Genomic DNA, 25023 nt, shown 5'->3' with positions numbered 1-25023 from the left:
ATATTCCCAAAGTTTTTAATCACTGCAGCAGCTGAGCAGCACAACGGTTGCAGTTTGAGCGACAGCGAGTGCCCCAGATTCAGAGGAGTGTGTGATCTATGTGTTGGTACGAGGCCTGAAGGAACACAGCTAGTTTATCATGGCGGCTGTCACAGACGCTCCTCTGTGGCTCTCATACGCTCCATGCTCTGCGCTAAAGTAGGGCAACAGAAACTGAAACACAAGAAATCACCTCAGACGAAAGTTTGGAGGTAACAGAACGACACAGAACAGGAAACGCTCAAGTTGTAAATATCTCTGTTTAGACTTTGGATTGGAGATTAATCTGCATCACACGCAGCTTTAAAATCAGAACTGAATCATTGCTGGCATTGAACTGCAGGATCCTGACTCACAGCATGTTTTCTGTGTTGTAACACTGATTTGACTTCTTTCTCTTGGAGTGATCATTACATTGATGACCTGATCTGCTTTCAGATATCACATTTTAAATGTAGGTTCACTATTCTTGAGGTTCAGCTAATCGTTCCCTGCAGGATGCATCAGACTAAATGTAAACAGCAGCGTCTCCTCCCTGCTCTCTGACACACTCTGTGTTTCTAACTCTACACAGGCCGAGGTTTCCCTTCATCGTCCTCACTAAAAAAAACAACCCTTCACCCTCTCTTACTGCGGGTTATAAATCCACTTAGAACAACTTACCTCCTGTATCCTCAGAGGCGTTTGCGGTTCTGATACACCCTACATCACCTTTGGGAGCTGAACTAAGGCACATTAATATTCATCACAACACTGAAGCAGAGCTCCGGGGCCAACTTTGGAGAAAAGGTGGGAGTCTTTTTTTTTTTCCTACTTATTCAACTCTGAGAATATATTTATATACAGGGAAACACAGAGACAAAGCTGTGACAGAGGAACTTTGTTGGAGGCAGAAATGCAAATACTCCAGAGGGGTAACCAGATTGTCAAACCTCCAACTGGGAACACTTTCATTTCTGTGCAAACCCACGTTTGAGCTCATGGGACACTTGGATTTTTCATCAATGCACTTTAACTTCAACCTGTAAACACTGTTGTTTGCTTCGTATGTCCACATTTCTACCATGGGCAACTGAAAATGGATGATCGCAGGATATTTGTGACCTGCTACTTCTTGAAGGAAGCTTGACCGCACTAGAACTCTTCAGAAAACACTCACTTCTTTTTCAGCATGACAGCTAGCCTACCTGACGTTATGCAGCAGGTCCTGTCAGTACGTTAATCTGAGCTTGCTAAGCAACAGCTGCACTCTGAGATAGATTGACACGTACAGGCTAATCCATATTAGACTTAGATTAGGGATGTTTAGGGCGCCGTTGGACTAGCGGTCTAAGTGTGCCCCATATACAGAGGCTATAGCCCTCAATGCAGAGGTCCACCCTCGACCATTTCCTACATGTCTTCCCCAACTCTCTGCTCCCCACATTTCCTGTCTCTCTTCAGCTGTCCTGTCCATTAAAGGCGAAAATGCCCACAAAAATATAACTTAAAAATAAATAAATAACATGATTAGGGATGTTTTTCTATTGGTTCAAACAGCTACAGCATTGGCAACGACATTGACTGATGTGGACGCATCCATGTTGGGAGCTTGGTGCAATGTTTTAGTTCAAACATGGACTTATTAGTGTTTATAGGTATTTGTTGGGACTCGTGACCACCAAGCTTGAAAACAGGATTGTGGATAAGTGGATAAGTGTTGTTTTGTTAGCATGCAAGCTATAAATTTGAACTCTGACTGAAAGAAAAACTCTTACTGGAATGAAAGATTAAAGAGTCGATGTTTTCCATCATCATTTACGACCGATTCTGTCATCATCTTGGATGCTTATCAGTGACTTATTAGTGCGTCGTCCTCCAAAACCACTCAAAGAACAAATCTTAGTAACAACATCAGAGAATATATTTAGCACTCAGCTTTTTGTTCTAAACATTTTAATTGCCAATAGCTTTGAGTCATTTCTTCCACTTCAAAGATTTGTTGTAACTGATTATGTTGAGCAAAACTTTAACAGTCTCGCTGTTTGTCTGAGTCATCCCCCGTTTAAATCAACAGCTTGAGTCCTTCAGAACTCTCTCTCTCTCTCTCTCTCTTGGTTTTTGGCATGTGTCTAAGATCTGGATTAGTTTCTGTTTGTGACGGTGCATCCCGGTCCACAGGAACTCCCAGGTTGTTCTGGGCGGTCTGTAAGAATACAGGGATAGAATCACTCACTGCATATATTTCTATAACTACACTTGGATAAAGTCCTGATTCTGAGGATTAGTGTGGACAATCATTGAGGCAGAAATGTGGCAGTATATGGACCTCACAGGGAATAATCTCATACTTTGTTTGCAGCGTTTTGCTTCAAAACACTAAAAGCTTACATGCATTGGAGAAATCATTAACATGATGTTTTTTAAACTATGATACACGATGATCTGCAGGAGCTGTTTATACTTTCTGTGACTTCTGAACTCTTCTTAGTTATTATTCCATTTATGTCGTTTTAATGGGATTTCAAAGGTGCTCGTGCCTCGGCGTAGCCTCGTGTTTATGACCCAGAAAAGTGCGGTTCCAAATAACCAGCTTTGAACTCATCAGAGTACTTTTGCTCCCACGGCACTTCTGCCTCCAACAAAGTTAAAAATGTGTCAAACCCCCTCTCTTACAGAACAAGATTACAGCTTGTGTACAAAGCATATTTTCTTGTTTAAGCCTTGTAAATGTGTAGTTTGTATGACTGGTTGTTTATTTGCCTGGATGACCCCGTGCACGTGCTCGACTGATGCGTAACATCGTGCACCTCTAAAACAAACACCACAACACGCCGTGACCTTCTTGCTGGAAGCCGGAGGAGGAACTTCTTTAGTGGCTTATGGAGAGAGGTGTGTGGAAGGAGAGTGACAAGAGGTTGGTCGGACCATGCTGTGAAACTGTGACTCCATTTTCCCAGGGGGCTTTGCAACAGCAGCGCAAAAAAAAAGCCACTAGCCGCTTAGCCGATGGCATGGAGAGGACGGAGACGATTGGCCAGAGGTCACAGGAGCTGATTGGTTGGCTGGTTTGTGGAGTCATGGTGGATGCAGGGTGCAGGTGTTTGTTGATCAGATGACGCTGGTGCACAGGAGGATTGTGGGTAGATGGATATGTCAGAGAGTTGAACCCCACCCCTTCTTGATTGTGATGCCTGTCAGGGCAGGGAGGACGGTGATGTGTGGAGGTGGATCAAACCCTGATTGTCTTGATTTTTTCACCTTCTCTAACATGCAACATGTAGACTCGACTAAATCAAGCCCTCAGAAACTCTCTGATCATATCTGCGTGGAAGCACGTTACCAGGTGCCATGTTGGATTAGCTGTGACTGTTGAAACTTACCTCGTAACAGAATATCTACTGCATTATCAAAGCACCGACTCTGGCGCTGACTTTGCAGACAAATGTGTGAGGGCTTACTCCTTAAGACTAAAGATGTTACTTTGCTTCAATGGTTTATTTTACCCATAACCATGTACAAATAAACAAAACCTTTACAGCTTTGTATGGTCACACATTTAGCATTCATTGGTCCATAAGCACTCCTCACGGCGACATGAAAACACTGTTATAAGACACCGACATTGATTCCTAGAATCGGCGTCTCAACGTTGCACTGACGTCACAAATGTACCATCCATTCTAACAGTTTCATTGCAAATCAAAATAGTCACATGCAATGATTGAAAAAAATTACATTACCTCATGTCACATAGAAAGTAAGCGAAAAGTTCCATCATTTAGAAATAAGTACTCTTCAGAGATTTGTCTCTTTCTTTTTTTTAAGTCCTAGACATTCTTTCAACAGCGTTGTTGGTCTCATTTGGGTTGTAAACATTAGTTACAGTGCCTCGCTTCGTTCACCTGACTGGCTGTGTAGCGTCTCTCAAGAGAATTGGTCAATCAATACTATCAATCAGCTGATCGAGAGGGGTTGGTCAGTAGTCAATCAAAGGAATTTCTCATGGAAGGACATGATCGTCTTTGGGCTCAGTTGGGGGGGCGACAGGACACCAGTGAGAGACCGGAGAACAGACTGAACAGTAGATTCATATTAAGAATATAAGACACCCTGAGAATCACAACTACACCTCTTCCTACCCTCTCTCTTCCTCTACCTCTTCTTCTATGGAACGATCATTGTCAGGTGGGCGTGGCCTCGGCGTTTGAGGAAGATGGTTGGTTGGTAGGTTGTTTTTGTTGTGGTGGAAGCCAGTTGCCATGCAACAGGCTCCTTGGTGGTTGGCATGGAGACAGGTTAAGGTGGAATCTGACCTGGTAAGGTAGTATGCAGCACGTACAGTAGTATGAACAGTAGAATGTAATAAGCAGCTCTGGAGAAAAATACATGAATTTAAAACTGAACAAGTGCAGTTGATGCAGATTAAAGGGTCAGTCCGTCCAAACTGTGGCACACTGGAACATAACTCTTAGAGGTATCTTTGCAGATAGCGTCTGCTTTGTGATATCTTCCTTTAAAAGTCCCGTCACCCCGCACAAAACAGGAGTTCAGTGTTTTGGTGCTCAAAGTGAAGGTTTGTATTGGAGCCATTTTTCTGCAGCGCCAATAGAAACTGCTGTCAGTGAGGTCTGAGGTTCAGAAACAGGTAAACTGATCTTTGAGTACATTTCAACGCTTTGAGCACCACAAACTAAACTCCTTTAACCTCCAGTGTTTTGGGGAGGAAGTCAGAACATTTAGAGACAGATATCTCAAAGCATGAACAAATAAAACACGTTTACATTTGGGTGAACTGGCCCTTTACGAGTCAAACACACTGAGGTATTCTCATTCTTTAAAGCAACGTAAGGAGCGCTTTATTTCAACAAACACCTCGTACCTGTGAGGTGGAAACACCGCTAATTAAAGAAAAACGAAATGAAGCGCACCTCAGGTTGGAGCACTGGAGCGATATTTCTCCTCAGAGCTGCAGCATAGAGTGTGACAGTAGTATGTTATCGATGGAGAACATCACATGGGGCTGACGTGGTGTGCAGCAAAGGATGGCGCAGGGGGGAGGCGGTAGTGGTGGACAGTGATTGGTTGATTTGGTTGGTCAGGTGACTGAGGGGGGTTATGGACAGTCGAGTTGAGTCAGATCACATGATGAGGGTTTGCAGCTATAACGTCAGGAGGTTCCATCAGGAAGTATGGAAGCCTGACAGGTTTTAGCTTTTGGTGGACACTGGACAGAACACCCACCCTGACCCCAACCCTCACAGAGCCAGATCACACACACACACACACACACACACACACACACACACACACACACACACATTCACCCACACACACACACACACACATGAAACAAACATGCATTCATTCACTCATGATGGACAGACATGCACATTCACACACAATTAGCATGTTTTGCATAGACAAACACACAAATGAACACACAGGTTTGTTACTTACATTCATGACAAACACACATCTGCTCTCACATACACACTCCATGACTCTCTCACACACACACACACACACACACACACTCACGCACACACAAGCACACTTGCCCACCCCCAGACTTGCGATGTGTTACTGTGATGATGCAGAGTGTGGTGGAAGGTGAAGAATAAGACAACGGAAGACAGGTGATGCTAAAATGAACATTTATAATGACTGCTGTTGCTGTCGCAAAATAAGAATCCTTAAAAAAAGACCTCATATATATTAGCACTAGATTGCCCACTTCACTGGTAATCCACAAGTCAAGAAACACAACTCACTAGGTTTTTTTTCTCTTTACAAACACAATGCTACAATTACATTAAATATTCAATACTCTTTAAGTCAGTTAATGAATGTTGTTAAAAGCAACCACTAAAATACTAAAAATAAAAACAAAACAATACTAATATTAATTCACCTTTTTCCAGTCGTTCCCTTTTTCTTGTTGCGTTGTTATTTATTAATAGTATAATAATAATAGTCTGAGAAATAAATAGCTCATGTGGTGTTCTCAGGGCGATGGGGCAGGCAGCATAAATCAAGAGTGGAGCTCAGAGCAATGTGGTGAAATGGTGGAGTCTAATCTCACGGTAATACTTTCAAAATGTCTCGATGTACAGGCGAAATGTGGAGATATGTCACATGTTTGGTTTTTCTGCAGGCTGCCGGATGTTTGTGCATCCCCTGCAGAGGTTTAACAACCTTAAACTATTGTTGAATGTCATGTAAACTAGGACTGTATTGCACAAGAGTTAGCAGCTCAGCTTCCTCGTTTTGTAGCCCGGGAGGAGCTTTCTGTTTTGTTTTTTTTAAAAGATTCTTTTTAAGTCCACCTCCCTGGGTTTGATTTTTTCTTCCCAACCTGGAGGAGCCGAGTCAAGCTGTTTTTCCACGATGATATGTCTCTAACACGACCAAGCATTTTCAATAACTATGGCTGGATGATAAAAGATACTAGCGCCACTACAACTCACGGCTAGAAAACATCAACAAATGTACAAAAACAAGCCTACGCTGAGAATGGCTCGGACTACTTCTCAAGGTTAGTATCATTACTCGATGAGCACAGGTTTCTAAAGAGTTGCTAGCCAACATGGAAGCTAAACAGCGAATACAGTAGGTAAATCAACACTAATAACAACAGCACAGGTTAACACAGTAGAACTAGCATAGCCGATTATACAGGCAGACCTAACTATCAGATACAGGTAGAATGAAGGGTAATGATCGCATCCACTAGTACCTCTTTATGCTGCCGGCCCCTTTCTGCTCAACACTTCTCTCTTTACAGCTCGGCAAAAAATCTGACAAAATATTTACAATGAGAGAGAAAGAAAATGAAACTGTGGAGAAACAGTTGCTTAGTGTTTTTCTTTTTTTTTGTTTGTCTGCATTTCTTTTTTTTTTTGGATGTTTTTTTTTTTTTCCTTTCATATGTTTTTTTTTTTTGTTCTTTTTCGACTTATATCTCAGAGAATTGTCCCCAATGATGAGCAACAAACAAACAAACAAAAAAATCCAATCATATCAGCTAGCATTGCACAGTCTCAGAGAGGTTTTGGGGATGGAATGGAGAGTTATCGTCCAAACAGTTGGATGAACACAGAAGGGGGGTAAGGAGGAGGAGGAAGAAGGTCAATAAAAGTTCATGAGGGGGTGAAAGTTCAAAAAGTTCAAGAAGACAGAGGATGGCTGCGCAGCTGACGGTGCGTAAACACTCCTCACACCACCGCGCGGGGGCGGTGCGTGTGGCGGCGTGCGTGGTTTGGATGTTAAACGACAACAAAAAAAATCATCATTAGAAAATGGAGTTTTTGAATCTTTCCCATCGAGAAAAATCAAATGGAGCGAGAGCGAGAGAGGGAGGGGAGGGGATAGAGAGAGAGAAAGGGTGAGGGGTAGAAAGAGGGGGGAGGTGAGGAGAGTGAAAGGTGCCCCCAACACTATGGCACACAATCAATGAAGTCCCACAGGCTGAAGAGATGACAGATTAGGAAAGCAGCTGGCATGAGCGGTGGGGCTTTTTTAGGTAGGTTGAGAGGCAGGACAGTAGGTAGGTAGCCAACCTGCAGAGGGGTTAATCCTTGTCGGGTTTAGCTCTGTGGGGGGTGGTGAGGAGGAGGAGGAGGAGGAGTGGTGGTGGTGGGGGGCAAGGTGCTGTTCAAGTTGAGGCGTCATGAGCGACATCATGTTATGAGGGCGGAGCATGCTGGCTTCATGGGTGCTTCCAGGATGGATGTCCGACACACAAGAACAACTCAAAGAAACGCTTGGAATGGTAGTTGTTGTTGTTGTAGTTGTTGTTGTTGTCTTTTTTTGTTTTTGTTTTTTCCTCTCTGTTCTATTTTGGCACTCGAGAGAAGAGACTCGTGGGAGGCGGAGGAGGAAAGTGTGTGTATGTTTGGGCGAGGAGGAGGAGTGGGCAGTGAAAGTGCAAAAGAGAGGGCATGGAAGAGAGAGAGAGTGTGTGTGTGTGTATGTGTGTGTATGTGTGTGTGTGCATGTGGGAGGGGTAAACAGGCTACACACAAAAATGGCATTTTGTTAAAACTGGTCTATCGGTTAGACAGAGCATACAGTACAAATCAAAAACCAGGAAAAAAACAACAGAGAAGAAGGAACAGAAAAACAGTGATATGACAAATGCAGTCTACAGTTGCTGGTGCTTCGATGGGGCCCGAGTTGGGGGGGGAGGGGAGGGAGGCAGAGGGGGTGGAAAACAGGGAGAGAGGGGTCCCATTAAATGTCGTAGAGGTGGGAGGGTCAGTGGTGGGTGTGGGTGAGAGTGGGTTTGTGGAGGTGGCGGTGGAGAAAAGGGGGAGGGGACTATGTCGAAGAGCCACACCCACTGAGAAGCGATGAGGTCACCTGGTGAGAGTTAAGTTTGCATTCCTCTACACATCACAACATTGAAATAAAGAGAGAAGAAGAAGAAGAGGGAGACATGGCTAGCCGGCTACGTCGCAGCACAGACAGCACGAGCACGGAGCGACCTGAAGCAGACAGAGAGAAGGAGAAAGAGAGAGAGAGAGAGGGGAGCATGCACATCTAAATACACCGCTGAGGAAACACCTACAGTAAGGCTACACATCTACAGTAGTCTCGCACACTGACCCCCCGCAGCTCGGCCCGCCGTGCACAGTAACAGCAGGACGTTTAGTGCAAACATGTCAGGAGGAGCGGATAGTTTGACTTTTTTTGTTCTTTTGGGGAATTTTATAGAAAGTGGGTCATTTCCTGTGACAACATGTGTCAGGATACAAAACATGACCGCACCGAAAAAATACTGTGGTTGCATAAGAAGGAAGGAGAGAGAGAGAGGTGGAGAAACTTTGGCAACATTTTTCTTTTTGTTGTTATCTTTGACACCGAAGCCAATAAAGCATCGAATTAAACTTGAATTCAAGAGAGAGAGATATCAGGATTCAAAACATTACCGCTTTGAAAAAACACTGGCAATGCTCTCTGTTGTTTCTCTCCCCGAGATCAGAGCCTTGGATTGCATATCAACAGAGTGAAAACACAATCTGTCCCAAATTCTGCAGCGAGGCGCCCGAGGGACACCCAGACAGCCTCGTGTGTGTTCTTTGGGGGAGATTTGTAGGTTAAGGAGGGGATTTTTTTTTCCCTCCCTCTTCCTTACAGACACTCTCTTTATGGAAACCCCGCTGAAGCAGAGCGGGGTCAGAGATGCTCCGTGTCTTATTTGAGGTCAATAAGGTGCATATCAATGACAAGACAAGGCCAGAGCTGTGAGCATAGGGGGGTCAAAGGACAGACAACAGAGTAATACTCGACACAGCGCGTCCAGGGTTAGTAATGTTAGAGTACAAAAAACACACGAAAACACACGAAAGCCTCTACTGCACGTCATGGTCAGAGGAGTGATATGCAAACTTATGCAGAGGTGAGTACATTCATGGACAATCTCAGTCTTCATTTAAAATTAATCCTGATTTTTTTTTTCTCCTATGTTAGGCAGCAGCTGAGAAATGTTTTAGTACAAGCTCGCTCAGCAAGTAGCAAAATAGTCTTAGGTTTGTTTGAGTTTCATCCTCGCGAGGACGGTTTGACAACTCAACCACAAAATACTCTGTTGTGAAGTCAGAAACATTTTGTTCACCAGGACTCATCGAAGAACAACGAACATTTGAACGCGTGTAAAACAATATCAAAATGCGCTACCCTTATCGGCATGCAAAGATTCGTCTCAAAAAATGGATGACACACACTGCCAATTTTTTTTTGTCTCTTCTTTTTTTTTTTGTTTCTTTCCTTTTTTTTCCTTTTTTTTTGTGTTCACGCTTCACTTTGATATCATGCAATATAGACGTGCAAAAAAGATAACATCTATTTCCACAAAATACATTTTCATTCTAACTATAAAAGGCTGTATTTAAGAACGCTATCAAGTCACATTTTTTTGAGCATCGTTATGATAACCTATCGCTTGTTGATTTGTCTAGCCCCAGAGTCATAGTGCTGTTGCATTCTGGGACATGTAGTTCCCAGAGGACTGGCTAACACTTGGCTAACATGGCGGTCTGTCCTCGTGTGGCAGGAACAGAGAGGGCTTAACAAACTGCTGTACTGAGACTGCGAGTCTACATCGTTTTTATAAACCATCACGTGGACTACCTCTGTCTTATGTTAATTATAAATATGCTTCATTTGGCACTTTTCACATTTTCTTAATATAAAACTATGTCTCCTCTTATCTAATGTGGTTAAAACCAGCACATTTAAAGAGCTATTTTGGCACAGGTTGAACTTGTTCAGGTTAGAATTACACGATAATGAACTTATCATCAGCTTATAACAGAGCGTGTATTACACTGCCACTTGAGACTTCAGCTAAAGGACAGATTTCGATATGTTTTAACCTTGTATTTTAGTACATCAGTTATTATTAAATAGCAGCATTTTCCACAAATTAAAAAACCTGACTTGTGTAAACCTATTCAACATCTACAGGTAAATCCAAAAGCTCCTACGGCAGACAGAGGATAGAGGACAGGACAAGACGACATGCCACTACGTGTATTGCTTCCAGAACTCGTCACATTTTATCTCGACTCCCTAAACAGTAAGATAACTAAAAGAGGTTGGCTTAAAAAGATGCGAAACAAGCCGTAAAAATTTAACTTAAGAGTTAATTAATGAGATGAAGAAATCCGTCTACTCAGCTGACAACTAGAACAGAGATTTACATGCAGTTATTCCACTTTGAATGTGCTGCGCTGCACCAAAGTAAGTGAGTAAACTCTGAGATTTAGGCCAGTCCTGACGGGGATAACACCACAAAACTTTGTTATGAAATTTGGGATGTTTGAATCAACCAATGTTAATCAAAATCTTCATTTTGAGTGTATGAATATTGGTGCAGCAGTGAAAACAAAAACACGTTTGATGCACACTGCTTCAAGATGGATAAATGCAGCCAATCCTCACCATGTTCCTCTAATGAATGATAAATATAACAGTCCTAAAGTGGAAAATCAGCACAGCACATCTCCACAGTTGAATAAAAGCATGCTATCTTCCTCAATAAGATGTTAGCCACATAATATCAAACAAAAGCTCCAGTTAAACTCCATCAGTGCTCAAATATTCCCTAACGATATGTGTTTGTTTTATGTCTGTGCAGCAAGGTTAAACACTCAGTGTCACAAAATAAACTCCAGATCCTTCGTGCCCTGCCGGCCTCAGCTACGACCTCCTCTGCAGGTGTGGTGGTTGTATTTCTGACGGTGCTGCGTCACCGAAGAGAACTCAATCTGTGGCGTTTGTCGGTGCAAGCAGCAGACATGCATTGATCATAACACCAGACATAGTCACCCATGGAGCGATGTGGTAGGAGGAGAGGGGGTGTGTCAGGATGGGAGTGCACTGGAGGACGGGTGGGAGGGAGGGTGAGGAGAGTGTGGATGGTGTTAGATGGGAGTAAAGAAGCCTCCTTACCAAGCGGTGGAGATAAACCCTCACTGGCGCTCCAACACAGAGTGACACATTCAGAGGATTTTTGGGTCGGATTGGTTTGAGAGAATCAAAAAGGTTTGTCAGATCTTAAGAGGAGTTTCCTCCCCTCACCAGGCTGTTTAGGTCAATAAATCAAATGCACACCCTCCTCATTTTTTTAGGCATTTTACTTTCCATCACACTCGGACTCCTGCTGGAGTTTGTGTCCAGGATTAGCCCGTCGTATGAACAGAACATTATCAATTTATGAAAAAGACACAGCTGCGATAGAAAAGTAAATTTAGAATTTGTTCCAGTCTCTTTAATCTGCTTCTGGACACCTAACACTCCCCGACATCCCACCCTCTCATTACAAAACACTTGATCAGGACAACAGGAAAGTAGAATCTCATTGATCTCAACTCTTGACCTCATTGATTGATCATCTTCATCGACCTACTCTCTTTCGCCTCCTTCAGTATTCAGATATGAAACGTGCATTTCTGCTGAAGTTCTTCATATGCATTCTACATATATTTCATATATGTGTGTTGTTTTTTTTTTGTTTTTGAAATCCCTGCCATACGAAAGCCGTCCAATCACTACAGCACACGTCCCTGACCTCACAGGCCGAGAGCCGCTCACTCGCTTCACAGTGCATTAAGACAAAAAATTCAGTGTACTCCGATTGTAAAAAACAAAAACACGACACAAACAAAAAAAATAACAACAAAAGAAACATTTTCAGCAGCCTCCTGGGTCTACAGTGGGCAGTGAACCTGTTAACATGGGAGACCTGCAGTTTGCCGGAGGCAGAGACGTATGTTGGGATCTCTCCTGGTCTGCCCCTGACTTCGTGGGCAGGCGGGCGGACGGATGTTTGATAAGGGCAAAGATCAGCTGTTTATCTCCCTTACTGATATGCACGCTGCCTGAAAATAGCAAAATCTACAAGCGAGGTTTGCAGATTTAGCAGCAGACCCCGGACGAACAATGTTCCCTCGTCAAGTTTTCAGTGTTTCCTCTGACTCAATGTTTGCGTTTCTCAGTAGTACGTAGTGAGTCTTAAGTGCTCTAACTGGATCTGTGGTTCATCGTAAGGTTTTGGAGTCCACAGACTGTAGCAGTTCATCTGAGAACAAGTCTCAGCTCAACTCAATTATTCATTCCAGTCACAATTTTTACATTGTAGGCAAACTGTAACAGGGCATTTTACTACAGATAAGGAACAGCAGGGATATTCTGCAGCATGAGCTGGGTTAGCTGAGCATGATAACAGGAGGTTTCAGGTTAATATAGCTGCTAAAACGCTGCACTGCAGCCTGTGGTGTGAGTGGTTTACAGATAGATTCTTGCTGAAGTAGAGGTCTCACTGCAGTCTGCATCATAGATATGGTGAACTCCCTTTTCTAGCACCAAATATGGCATCATAGTGTTTTTGTTTCAGTGTGTGTGTGCGTATGTGTGTGTGTGTATTCCCTGTTCTACTTTCTGACTGGATATATATAAGGTGATCCTTCACTCTAATGATCTTAATGCCTGGGGCGGCTTTCTTACTGGACTTAAATAAGACATATATTACACTATGTGACATTACTATTCATCTTCAATCCACTTAAATTAAAAACAAAAGATTCAAATCAAAAATAGTCTCATTTACATTCATGTCAACCTGAATTCACAGATAAAAAAGAAAGAACTGAGCCTTTTCTGGGTGAACTCATCAATAAATAATGACGATGGTGAGAATCCTATCGTAATAATAATCAGGACAAAATCATTAACAGAATTATCACAGCAGACTGCAAAAGGAAATGCCACAGATCCTGTGTGTGTGTTTTGCCGCAGCTTGCACAGTATCACTCTCGTTGATTTTTAGGTTTTCGCACTACGTGAGGTCATCAGCGTGCGCCGGGGCTTTCTATCTCAAACACTAGAGCTGCGTATGGAGGGCGCTACGTGTCGTAACACCCCTGCGGCGCTGCACTGCTTGTGGGATACATCACAGGGTAAACGGGGGGGTTGGAGGTGGGGGGCGGGGTTGGGGGGTGTGTGTGTGTGCAAATGAAGAAACGCCCAGCTGATTCTGTCCCCCCCGACATCCCCCCCTTCCTCTAGTTCACCTCACCCGTCCTCCCAGACAGAGGTAAAGGAGGGGGGAGGTTAGATCATATGTGAGGGGGGAGAGGAATAATAAAGGTGTCGGGGGGGAGTCGAGGTCGTTTCTTCTCTCACACACGAGGCTGAAGTTTGCAGTCTTGCTCATTATAAAACCCTTATAAATTGGGGTGGGGGGTGGGGGCAAGTAGTGAGAGGGGCTTTTTGGAGGAGGCGGGGCGAGGGTTCTGAGGGGCAAATCAAATCTAGAAGAAAACAAACCCCTACTGGAGGGTGTTGGTTTGGGGCTGTAGGAGGAGGGAGGGGCAGGGGGTTACTTCAGAGGGGATTCAGGGTTGGAGGGAGGAGGGTTGTACCCTGTTGGTGTAAACCCTTCTCCCCCCACGCCCCTCCCTCCCTCCCCCCACGTCCTGTAGCCTCTCAGGCGGTCGGCCTGTCTACATGGCATTCAGCTTTGTCCACACAATACACAAACGAACAAACAGACAGCTTAATTTACTAAACAAAACAAAACAATAAAAAATCCCAAAAGGTCAAGACGGTAAGTAATAAAACCTTATTTACATGTTACACATTTTTTTCTTGGTTTTTCAGCGTGATAATTCGCTCCTCTCCCTCCTCGTCTTCTCAGCACATTTTTGCTCCGCGTCAAAAAACTTTTTTTTAATAGAGAATACTGAAAACACGCAGAGGAAAACGGCGCGGACGATTCCTTCTGACATTCTTGCTCTCCTCTCCTTTTTCCATTCTCACTCTCACTTTTTTATACTCCTCCCCCAAGCCCCCACTCTTTTTTTTTTCCTCTTTTCCTCCTCGTTTCTCATTGGCTGTCAGGTTTAGCCCACCTTCTGTGGGTTGGTGGCGCGTACCCCCTGCTCGTAGGTGATTCGCTGGCTGATCAGGTACTGTGCGGCCTGCGTGGCGGCCTGGGAGCCCGTGATGGTCACCTTCCTGTTCCGGGTTCCGGGGATGAACTCGCCTTTCTTGGAGATCTGGATCCTGGCACCGGTTAGCTCCTGGTACTCCACTAGCGTCTTCCCTCCTTTCCCCAAGATGGCTCCGACCAGGTTTTCTGGCACGGCGATCTCGACCACTTCCTTTGCTCCTTCTGCGAGCTTCTCTGTAGCGAGTAGAGATGATGCCACGAGTGGTGACGCGGCGCTTAGGTAACCGTTGGTCGCCCCTGTAGCTGCCGCCAGGGACCCCAGGGAGAAGCCACCGAGGGCGGCCGCTGGGTGACCTGCGCTGGTGGATGCATCGCTAGCATAGGATGCTAACAAATTTGCTGCGGCCGCTGCTGCTGGGTTAGCATTAGCTGCTACTGCAGCTAACACCCCTGAGGCTGCAGCAGGGTTCAGGCCCAGGCCCAGGGAGTTGGTGTTGTAGCCATAGCTGGCCAGAGTGTTGAGGGCAGAGGTGATGGCGAGCAGATCGTTGCCTGAGAGGCTGGACATGGTGGTCGGGAAGGCTCCTACCCCGGCTAAGCTGGCCTGGCCCAGCAGAGAGGAAGCTGTGGCTGCTGCGGCTGCTGCGGCGGCCGGCATGACCTCAGTGGAGTTGGCGTACGGAGACCCGGTGGGGTTGGAGTTGGCGACGGGGCCGGTGATGTTGGAGTAGGAGATGTTGAGGCAGGAGGAGCTCTGCGGATCCTCTTGGATCTTCTGGACGATGATCTCAACAGCTTTGCGATTCTGTTCTGGCTCTCCGCTGATGGTGACGACACGTTCCTGCAGGTTGATGCCCTCGGGCTTCTGGGATAGCTGGACCCACGCCCCGGACTGCTCCATCACTGCCTTGACTGTAGCTCCACCTTTACCTATGATCAGACCGGCTGTGCTGTTGGGGACGATCAGCTTGGCCTGTTTGGGGCAGAGGAGAGAGGAGAAGTCAGAGGTTATCACTGACATGTACTTCACCTGACACTCTGACAGGTGTTCAGACTGTAACAAGAACCCTGCATCACATCAAATGACCTGAACACAGAGACTCAAGTAGAGACTTGGTCCTTTACTGATTAGACAATTAAATTTACTGAATCCATGGAAGGAAGATGTAAAGAATATAAGCTCATCTCTCCTCATCTTTCTCACACTGTGTGTGCAAGAGAGAGAGAGAGACAGAGAGACAAAGTCACACCTGTGATTGAACGATTCATCATGCATGACAACAATTGCTGCAGAATCCAGAGCATGCAGAGAAGGGAAAATGAGGGAGAGTCATGTGATGCAGATCTGTGATGAAAAATCATTCTTTGTCATGCAAAACGTCGTAAATCTGTGCCCACATCGCTCAGCTCAGAGCGGACTTTAAAGGCAAGGTCAGTGTGAAAGGACTCTGACAGGAGCTGCTTTCAGAGGCGTCTGCGAGGAAGGACAGGAGACAAAAAGAGCTGCAGAGAGAATACTGAGTTCCTGATGTGTGTGTGTGTTTGTGTGTGTGTCAGCTGTGTAATGATGTCTTGCAGGAGACAGATCTGAGATGGATCTACAGCCCTGCAGACCGCACAATGACAACACCTCCACTACCTCAACGCATCACTAATGATGAGTGGTTTTTCATGTCCTTGGTTCATGATGGAGAAAGAGACGAAGAGGTAGAGAGGTAAACAGGGAGGGAGGGAGGGGAGGACGGAGAGAGAGAGAGAGAGAGAGAGAGAGATAGAGAGAGAGAGAGAGAGGGGGGGGGGAGAGAGAGAGAGAGAGAGAGAGAGAGAGAGAGAGAGAGAGAGAGAGAGAGAGAGAGAGAGAGAGAGAGAGGGGGAGAGTAGGAGAGAGGAATTGTAAAGAGGCTACTCGTGTGAAAAAAATAACATTGACTCCCAGGGGTCAGTGTTGCCATGGAAACACAGCTCCAGCATTCAAAGGGTAGTGAAAGGGAGTGAGGCGATGTCACACACACACACACACACACACACACACACACACACACACACACACACTGACACACACACTCACACTCACACACACACACACACACACACTGCATGTCTAAACCCAGAGCAGTACACTTTATCTCTGGTCTCTGCACACACACAGGTCGTGTTGTCGTTCTGATGATGTCGTCCGTGGTATAAAGTCTCTGCGTTGAATGTTTGTGTGTCACACGATGAATAAACATGATGCACTCTGATTAATCACACTTATCGGAGTATTGATCCGCAGCACGTCGCACTGCAGGAGACTATTAACCTAATGTGGTTCTAATTCAGTATTTTCTCCTCACCGTGACATTTCAGCTAATGATGTTTGTTAATCAATTACTTTTCACTCATTCATATGTGGAAGAAATCTTTTGAAGGCTGAAACTTAAAAAAGAAATAGAACAAAATATCTTTAATCAATTTGTATTATTAAAGGCTGGAAATACAGCTTCTCTAAAGAAATCAAAACCACAAATAAACTCATTGTTTTAAAGGAAATGTGACCTTAAGAGCGCTTTTGTACAAAGTTAATTTCTAACTATTCTGCACTTTATTTTCATTTTATCCTATTCTTATTATATCTTATTTTATTCCTTCTTCTTTTAATATTTTTGACTGTCTTACTTACTGTTTATAAGAGCTCTGTAATGACCGAATTTCCCTCCCCAGGGGAAATAAAGTATTTCTGATTCTGATTATTTATTTATATTTATTTCAAATGTTCCTCATGTGTCTCACACTAAGTTCCAGCAGAGAGCTTTCTTTTTTTATTCATCAAAATTGGCTTTTAATTTGCAGTAATTTCTTTTAGCCGTGGACTGGATTATAATTTTTATTTCTATTTTTTAAATGTATTTTATTTTATTTTTTAAACATGAATTCATCTTATTTATTTTCTGTAATTATCTCATATTTTTAACTTAAACATATTTTATTTTGCTTTCTACTCTTACTCATTGTATTAATTCTTCTGTATTAATTTTATTTTATTTTTCAATATTTTTTTCGATTATTGTCTTTTATTATTTTATCCATCTCAGTTTTTTTCTGTCTCTCTTCTTTTGTGAAGCAATTTGGGCTGCAAGCTTAAAGTGACCTTAAAATCATGCATTTTATATATTTGCTCAAATTTAAGAAACTATTTTAATGTAATAAAAGCTGAAAGCAAACCAGTGATTGGTTCAAGTTAGATTAATCCCCACTATCATCATATCTCTCAGTGGATCAGTCAATAAACGTTCTTATGTTACATTTGAAATGAGAAGAAACCAAACAAGCACTGTTCTAAATTATCACTACTTAATCACACACCCTGCAGGTTTTACATCCCTCTGAAGCCAAACTCTATTTCTATATTTCCTGATTCCATCAGATGAAACTCAGAGGACGTCTGAGGTCTGATCTGAGCTCTGCCTGATCCTCATGCTCGCTGTGCTGCTTTCTGAGGCAGTGAGTGACGCGTCACGCCCTGCTGCTGCTGCTGCTGCACTGAGCTCCATGCACAATAAAGAAGCTTCACTCTGCTGAATGGAAACAGACCAGAGGAAGGTGTGAGGCTGAAAAACATCTGCTGAAGCTTGTTGCATCAGAATCTGTCTCCTAAAAGACGCAGAGTTATCCTGCGATGTCATTTTTCCACAAACAGAGACACCTGCAGGAGACGGGATCGACTTCTTCTGCACATTAGCCGCCTAGAAAATAAATGTGTCTTTAACAAGAGCTGCGGTTTCTCCTCGGAGCATTGATCCCACCATCTGCAGAGCGACTCCACCACTGCTAACTGTCTGTCTGTCTGAAGGTGGAATATTCATAAGAGAGCAGAAAGAAAGACGGAGTGTGGGCTGGAGAAAGAGGAGGCAAGGCTGAGGATAAAAAGACATGGCCTTGATGAAGAAAAGAGGAGGGTAAAATGAAAGAGGCAGAGAGGAGAGGGGGGGAGGGAGGGAGGCTGATCAATTCAACAACCTGAGAGAAGAGATGCTCTATTTCTACATCTGTTTGTCCGCGTGGAGAGGAATACAGGAATATGAAAGTAAGAGAAAATAAAAAAACAGAGAGAGAGAAGGATCACTTCAACCCACGATAGAAAAATGTGAAGGACATTGCAATTACTCCCCCCTCCCTCCTTCATCCTCCCCCCTCCCTCCCTCCCTGTGTTTGTAGCAGTTTTAAGCTCAACGACATTTGCACGGTGTGATCCTCAATGCAGCAGTTTGTTGCCACGCCAAATTCCCCGGCTCGCTCTCTGCACCGCGGCTTTTTGAGAGGCGGGAGATGAATTTACATAGAAATAGAAAATCAGTGAGAGGTGTGCAGGAGGGCGCCGATAACACGAGCGACTTCAAACCTCACTTCTCTCTCTGCTGCCAGGGAAATATTAGAGAATTATCTTTCTCCTGTTAGTGTTTGTTGTTTCCCGGCGTCTCTGTGGGATTAACAGGTGTGACTCTCCTCCTTTGTTCATTCAGCTTTTCTCTCTGGAAGTTTGGAGCCGCTTTTTATTGATTGGTGTTGTTACTGCGAGGTAATACACAGCCAGGCTCCTTCAACACGTCTGTTTACGTCCTGCTGCTATCAGAGCCTCGGACACAATCTGCTGCCCTGTGCAGATTAATGAGAGGAGCAACGTGCTAACAAAGTGTGAACACTGCTGGGGCCCAGACACTCCGTCTTCAGCCACCTTTCATCTCAGAGAGAGATGAAGGATTGAGGTTGTTTTTGTGTGCAACATTACATGTAATAAAGATAAAATAGAGAGCATTCAAACACTTAAACTGTGTCCTTCTGTTCAGTGGTGGTTCTAGACCAATTTTACTTGGGGGGCCACACATTCAACCCTGACCCATTATGCACCACATATCTGGAACACACTCCCTGAAACCCTAACCCTGAAAGCTGCAGGTCTGCTCCAACTCTCACCTCTTTTAAATCCAAGATTAAGACTTTTTTATTTGCCACTGCCTTCCTATCTTAGCTCATTTTAACTCACTTTAAATTAAAATTTTAATGTAATTTTTTATATATTTCTAATTTTCCTTTTCTTTTCTGTTTTATCATATTTGTCATTTTAATTGTGTTCTTTTATGCTTGTCTGAATGTCTCCAATGCTTTTAATGTTTTAATGTAAAGCACATTGAGTTGCCCTCGTGTATGAAATGCACTATACAAATAAAGCTGCCTTGCCTTGCCTGACAAAAGAGACTGAGAACTAGTGTTCATTTTGGGGGCTATTTTAGATTTAGTCTTAGTCTTTAGACGAATATGCCTGTTAGTTTAAGTCACATTATAGTCTTTTCAGCCCTTTTTAGTCTTAGTCTAGTTTTAGTCGACGAAAAATCAAAACATTTTAGTCAGATTGTAGTCTTTGATTTTTGCCAAATCATTTTCTCTCTTTAAAATAATTCATGTAGTCGATCAGATATCAGTATCAGGGCTACCAAGTCTTCAAATAGTCAATATTTCACTCTTTTAACACTTTTGTGTAATATCTGAAGTTAAATGATTTAGCCTCTAACTGCTAAAAAGTTAAAAGAAAACATTCTTGATTCTCTTGATTCAAATAAAAATGCCATGGACACAATACAAGGGTTGTATTGCACTTTTACGACGGTCCCTGAATGCACCTCGCAGCGACTGATGCACAGTCAGTTCACGGCACTCTGAAATGCATCTTCATCTCTGATGACGAGGAGTTGATCCAAACTTACTAAATGTGTCTGATGTTTCACCAAACTGGATTAAATCAAGCTGAAGACGGGAGCTTTTTACGGTTATAACGGCAACAACCTCAAATATTAAACTTAAGGTAAAAACCATCATTGAAGATGAGACAGAGGCATGGAGGTGAGGAGAGCTGGTTCATGAAGCACACCTGCTGCAGGTAGAGACCAAGCTAACACTGAGCCCCTCAGATAATAACTCAGCCTGTCACAGGAAGTCATCACTTTTATTTCTAAAGATTTGACGCACAGCACAGGGGGAAACATGGATTTGGAAAGTCCGACGATCCGCCACTGCCTCTGTTCTGCTGCTCTGTCCCTCATCCAACATCTTCAATATCGTCACTTTGACATCATCCCTCAGTCCCAGACGAACACTCAAAGGTCAAACTTCTGTACGCTGCTCAACATTTATTATTTTAATGACTGGAAATGTTTGTAAAATTTGTCCACATCTGCAAAAAAATAAAACCAGACACAGATTTTAATGAGAGGGTTTATGGGTAAAAAAGTGACAAAGTTGATTTGTGGCCAACTGTGGAGGGAGCAGGTCGGTGTGTTTGTGCACAGTTCTCTGCTGACTTACATTTATAGAAGAGAAAGGTGCGCACACACAGGGGTTTATATTCAGCTATAAAACAGAATGCATATTTCTTAAAGAAGTTTGTGTTGCTCTGCTCCTGCTTGGTTTTGCACTGAGCTCGATTAGAAACCTCAAAGCTGAAAATAAAAAGTCTTACAAACTCAGATCTTGCTGTGTTTTTTGACTTGCATGCTTCTGTCTGTTTTTATTTACTGTTGATCTTGTGTGAAGGTGAAGTTTGGATCCAAACTACTGAAACCAATTCATCTAAATGTTGTGAGGACGTTCCTCCCTCCCTCCCTCCCCTGCTCGTCCCCGTTCTGATTTGAACAGGACATCGATTTGAGATGTAAAACATTTACACTCTGTTTGCCAACACTAACGTCGCTCCTTGGCGTTTGTCACCGACCTAAATTTCATTCAGACGTCTAATTTTACATCTGAAAATGTTCCAACAGATATTTTCCTTCTGGCAGCTTTTTTTTCAGGATGGTTGTTTTTGTTTAGCGGTGAGGAGATGAGTGGGCGCAGGGTGGCGGGGGGGTGTAGAGACAAGGGATGAAAGAGGTAAGTGACAAGATTTTTGGCTCTAAATTTTCCCCATGAACACTTTCATCCTCTGCACATGAAACATTAACACACACACACACTCTCTCTCTCACACACACACACACACACACACACACACACACACACACACACACACACACACAGTGTAAGCATAGAAGTGGGAGGATAAACAGTGTCGTACGGCGACGCCTGATCCCCCCCGGCCCTAATGATCACATCTACCATCTATATATCCAACTGATTCTCTGCTAATGAGGCTCTCCGCTCGCCTCCACTCCTCCTCCGCCCACTCTGCTTTTTTACTCTCACATTTCTCTCTTTCCATATTGTCACTTTTCTCTCCCTCCATCTCTTTTTTTTCAGATTTTAAAAAATGTTTTAGACGTTTCAGTCGACATTTTTCCTTTTAAATATCTGTACTCTGTGAATGTTAATGGTCCAGTGCATTAAAAACCTTTCACTTCTTCTCTCTGCTTTCTATTCATTGTGTTCAATAAACCAACCTCTTCTAACAAGGTCAAACACACACTCTCTCACACACACTCACACACACACTCCGCTCCTTTCTGAAGGCCATTTTAATATGAAATCATCATCTTCATCCTCCTTTTATTTAGCTGACGCTGTTCGTTCGTTCGCCTCGCTCTGAGGGCCAGGCAGCCTCCTGCCTACCCACAATCCTCTGCTCCCAACACCTTTCTGCAGAGCCGCCACAAAAAAGCAGATTATGTGACAGTTGGCAGCGTGCAGCGCTCGCTCCTACAGTGACGACTCTTTCATGTTTCTCCCCTCAGCTGCTCTGGTTTAAAGCTTTTAAGTTCCCCTTTTTTCCACGCTCTCTCTCTCTCTCTCTCTCTCTCCCTCTCTCTCTCCCTTTCTCTCTGTCTCTCTCTCTCTCTCTCTGGTGTCTCCCTTTTTGTTTCATTTTTTTTCCTCTTGGATAACTTTCGATCTGTTGAGACAAACTTTTCCACAAAGGGGAGCCGAGAGGAAGATTTGGCATCCATCCAGCTGCTGACTAGAACGTCCTGTTGCTGCAGCTGCCGGGGCCGGAGGTCAAAGGTCAAAGCCAATCTCCCGTTCATGAATACACTCAGGCAAACACTGCGGAGGAGCATGATGGGAAGTGTCGACTTCAGCAGGGATGCCGGCTTAGCAGATAAGTCCAAATCAATGTCAGCAGCAGAGAGAGAGGGCCGCTATGATGCAGCAGAGGTTTGGAGCCAGTTCAGGGTCTGCATGAATACTGAATCCATCCTCCAGTTTAAACTTTGAGCCAACTATCATCACATTTGTCTGTTTTTTACACAAAGCAGATAAAAGTCAATCATTGATTTCCACTTGAGCAGCCTCTGAAACAACAGATACACCCGCGTGTGCGATACAGGGTAATGATTGTCTGCTTCTCTTTAGCATCCTCATCTCTCCAGCCCACAAACTCAGCCCGCTCATCATTAGCTGAAGATGTCCTGATGTTCACAGAGGGAATACTCCTGAATTACTTTGCAGGAGGCGGAATCGACCTTAAAGCAGTCGGAGCCACGCAGCAAATTAATGCAAGTCAAATATTCAAAATGTTCAGCTTCATGAGGAGGAAGAGGAGCTGCTGTATGCCTAACATGTGCAATGACATCAAATACTCAGCCTCAATGATTCCTCAACAAAAGCATGGTTTCAGTGTGTGTGTGTGTGTGTGCAGAAGTGTGTGTTGCATTAACATGTTGTAGTGATAAAGAACGGGGCGCGAAGGTCAGCAAAGCATCAAATGTAATTTTACAAATGAGGAATCAACACACACACACACTCTCTCACACACACACACACTCTCTCACACACACACTCTCTCTCACACACACAGTATGTTGCAGCAGTTCGTCAGTGTTTGACCTTGACGTGCCGTCCTATTAACACACAGCCTCAGTTCGCTGCCTCTCCGCTCTGCATCTGAATTTTAACTTTAAATCAGAGCAGAAAAAGAAAAATTCATTAAATCCTTTTGAGCGTTGAGAGAAGAAGAAGAAGAAGAAGAAGAAGAAGAAGAAGAAGAGTTTTTCCTTCACTCCGAGCAGGAGAGGTTTCAGCTGGTGGAGACTTAAAGTGATAAACAGAGATGGAAATTCATTTGCTGAATAATTAAAGGAGGGGGCTCGACGTGATAAATGGATCCGTTTTATTGTTAATCTCTCTCTAATGTTTTCTCCGTTAGATAATTCACCTCCAGATGAGTTTCAAATATTCCTGCCATGAGCTGAAACACGGTTACTGCATCAGATTTAACAAAGGTTTACCATTTATTAGTGTTTCAAAAAAATCTGTAAATGTATTTAAATTGCACATAAAAACAAAGCTCTGCAAGCTAGGGAGAAACATTCACATGGAGTCAGATTTAGATTCTGTGAGCAACATTTCTGCACATCCTTTAAAGAGTTTAAAGCTTGAAGCTCTTTGAGTCTAAGCCTTTTTCGACCTGTGGACCCAGGGTCTAAATTTAGTTCAGGGGTAGATAATCTTCCCCCTGAAAAGCCCCAGCAAGGGGGGGTAGTACTTTCCAAAGGTCCCAGGGCTTTCGGGGGGCAGAGCCTGCAACGTGTCTGATTGGTAGATTAACCGCAGTGTTTCTATTCCACCTGCCGTCCACAATAACATCACACACATCTGTGATTCACTTGATTTCTCTTTCTTTCATTAGATTTATTTGTTCTATCTTTTTTGTATGTGTGTGTACTTTTCAAAAGAAGAAGCTGTGATTCTCTTGATTTAGCAGCTTGTAACAGTAGTCTTCTCTCAGCCCACTGTGAATGCGTCTCTCCTCCCGGTGTTCCGGTTTTAAAAGTGACCCTGTAAACTGGAGACCTTCAGCTGAACGTGTCAGTGTTTGTGGAGTTTACACAGCTGTTGAAACACAGGCTTCCAGGTCAACTTTTTTGTCAATTTTTTTTTGTCAAATTTTTTTTGTCACATTTTTTTTGTCAAATTTTTTTTTTCAAATAAAAAAAAAAAAAAAAAATGGCAAATTTTTTTTTTCAAAAATTTTTTTCAACTGTTTTTTTCAACTTTTTTTTTCAACATTTTTTCCCAAAAAATTTTTTTTTTTTCAAATGTTTTTTTTTCGAAATGTTTCTTTTTTTCAATTTGTTCCAAAAACCATTCAAACTCATTGTTTTTTCAATCTGTGATTCACTTGATTTCTCTTTCTTTCATTAGTTTTTATTTGTTCTATCTTTTTTGTATGTGTGTGTACTTTTCAAAAGAAGAAGCTGTGATTCTCTTGATTTAGCAGCTTCTAACAGTAGTCTTCTCTCAGCCCACCGTGAATGCGTCTCTCCTCCCGGTGTTCCGGTTTTAAAAGTGACCCTGTAAACTGGAGACCTTCAGCTGAACGTGTCAGTGTTTGTGGAGTTTACACAGCTGTTGAAACACAGGCTTCCGGGTCAACTTTTTTGTCAATTTTTTTTTGTCAAAATTTTTTTGTCACATTTTTTTTGTCAATTTTTTTTTTCAAATTAAAAAAAAAAAAAAAAATATTGGCAAATTTTTTTTTTCAAAAAGTTTTTTCAAAAAAATTTTCAACTTTTTTTTTCCAACTTTTTTTTTCAAATTTTTTTTTCAAATTTTTTTTTCAAATTTTTTTTTCAAATTTT

General features: G+C 43.2%; 1 protein-coding gene across 1 annotated transcript in view; it reads right to left on the bottom strand.

Moving 5' to 3' along the window:
• Positions 1-10991: 10991 nt before the first annotated feature.
• nova2 (NOVA alternative splicing regulator 2) overlaps positions 10992-25023 on the bottom strand; it is a 93764-nt gene continuing 79732 nt past the window's right edge. Inside the window, exon 5 of the mRNA XM_034701766.1 lies at positions 10992-15449. Within this exon, the coding sequence (XP_034557657.1) occupies positions 14427-15449 (1023 nt within the window). The 3' untranslated portion in view covers positions 10992-14426. The remainder of the gene's footprint in view (positions 15450-25023) is intronic.

This window comes from Notolabrus celidotus, chromosome 14 (assembly GCF_009762535.1).
Source record: "Notolabrus celidotus isolate fNotCel1 chromosome 14, fNotCel1.pri, whole genome shotgun sequence".
NCBI classification, from domain to species: Eukaryota; Metazoa; Chordata; class Actinopteri; order Labriformes; family Labridae; genus Notolabrus; species Notolabrus celidotus.
The sequence above is the reverse complement of the archived record's forward strand: the minus strand, read 5'-3'. Positions and strand labels throughout refer to the sequence as shown.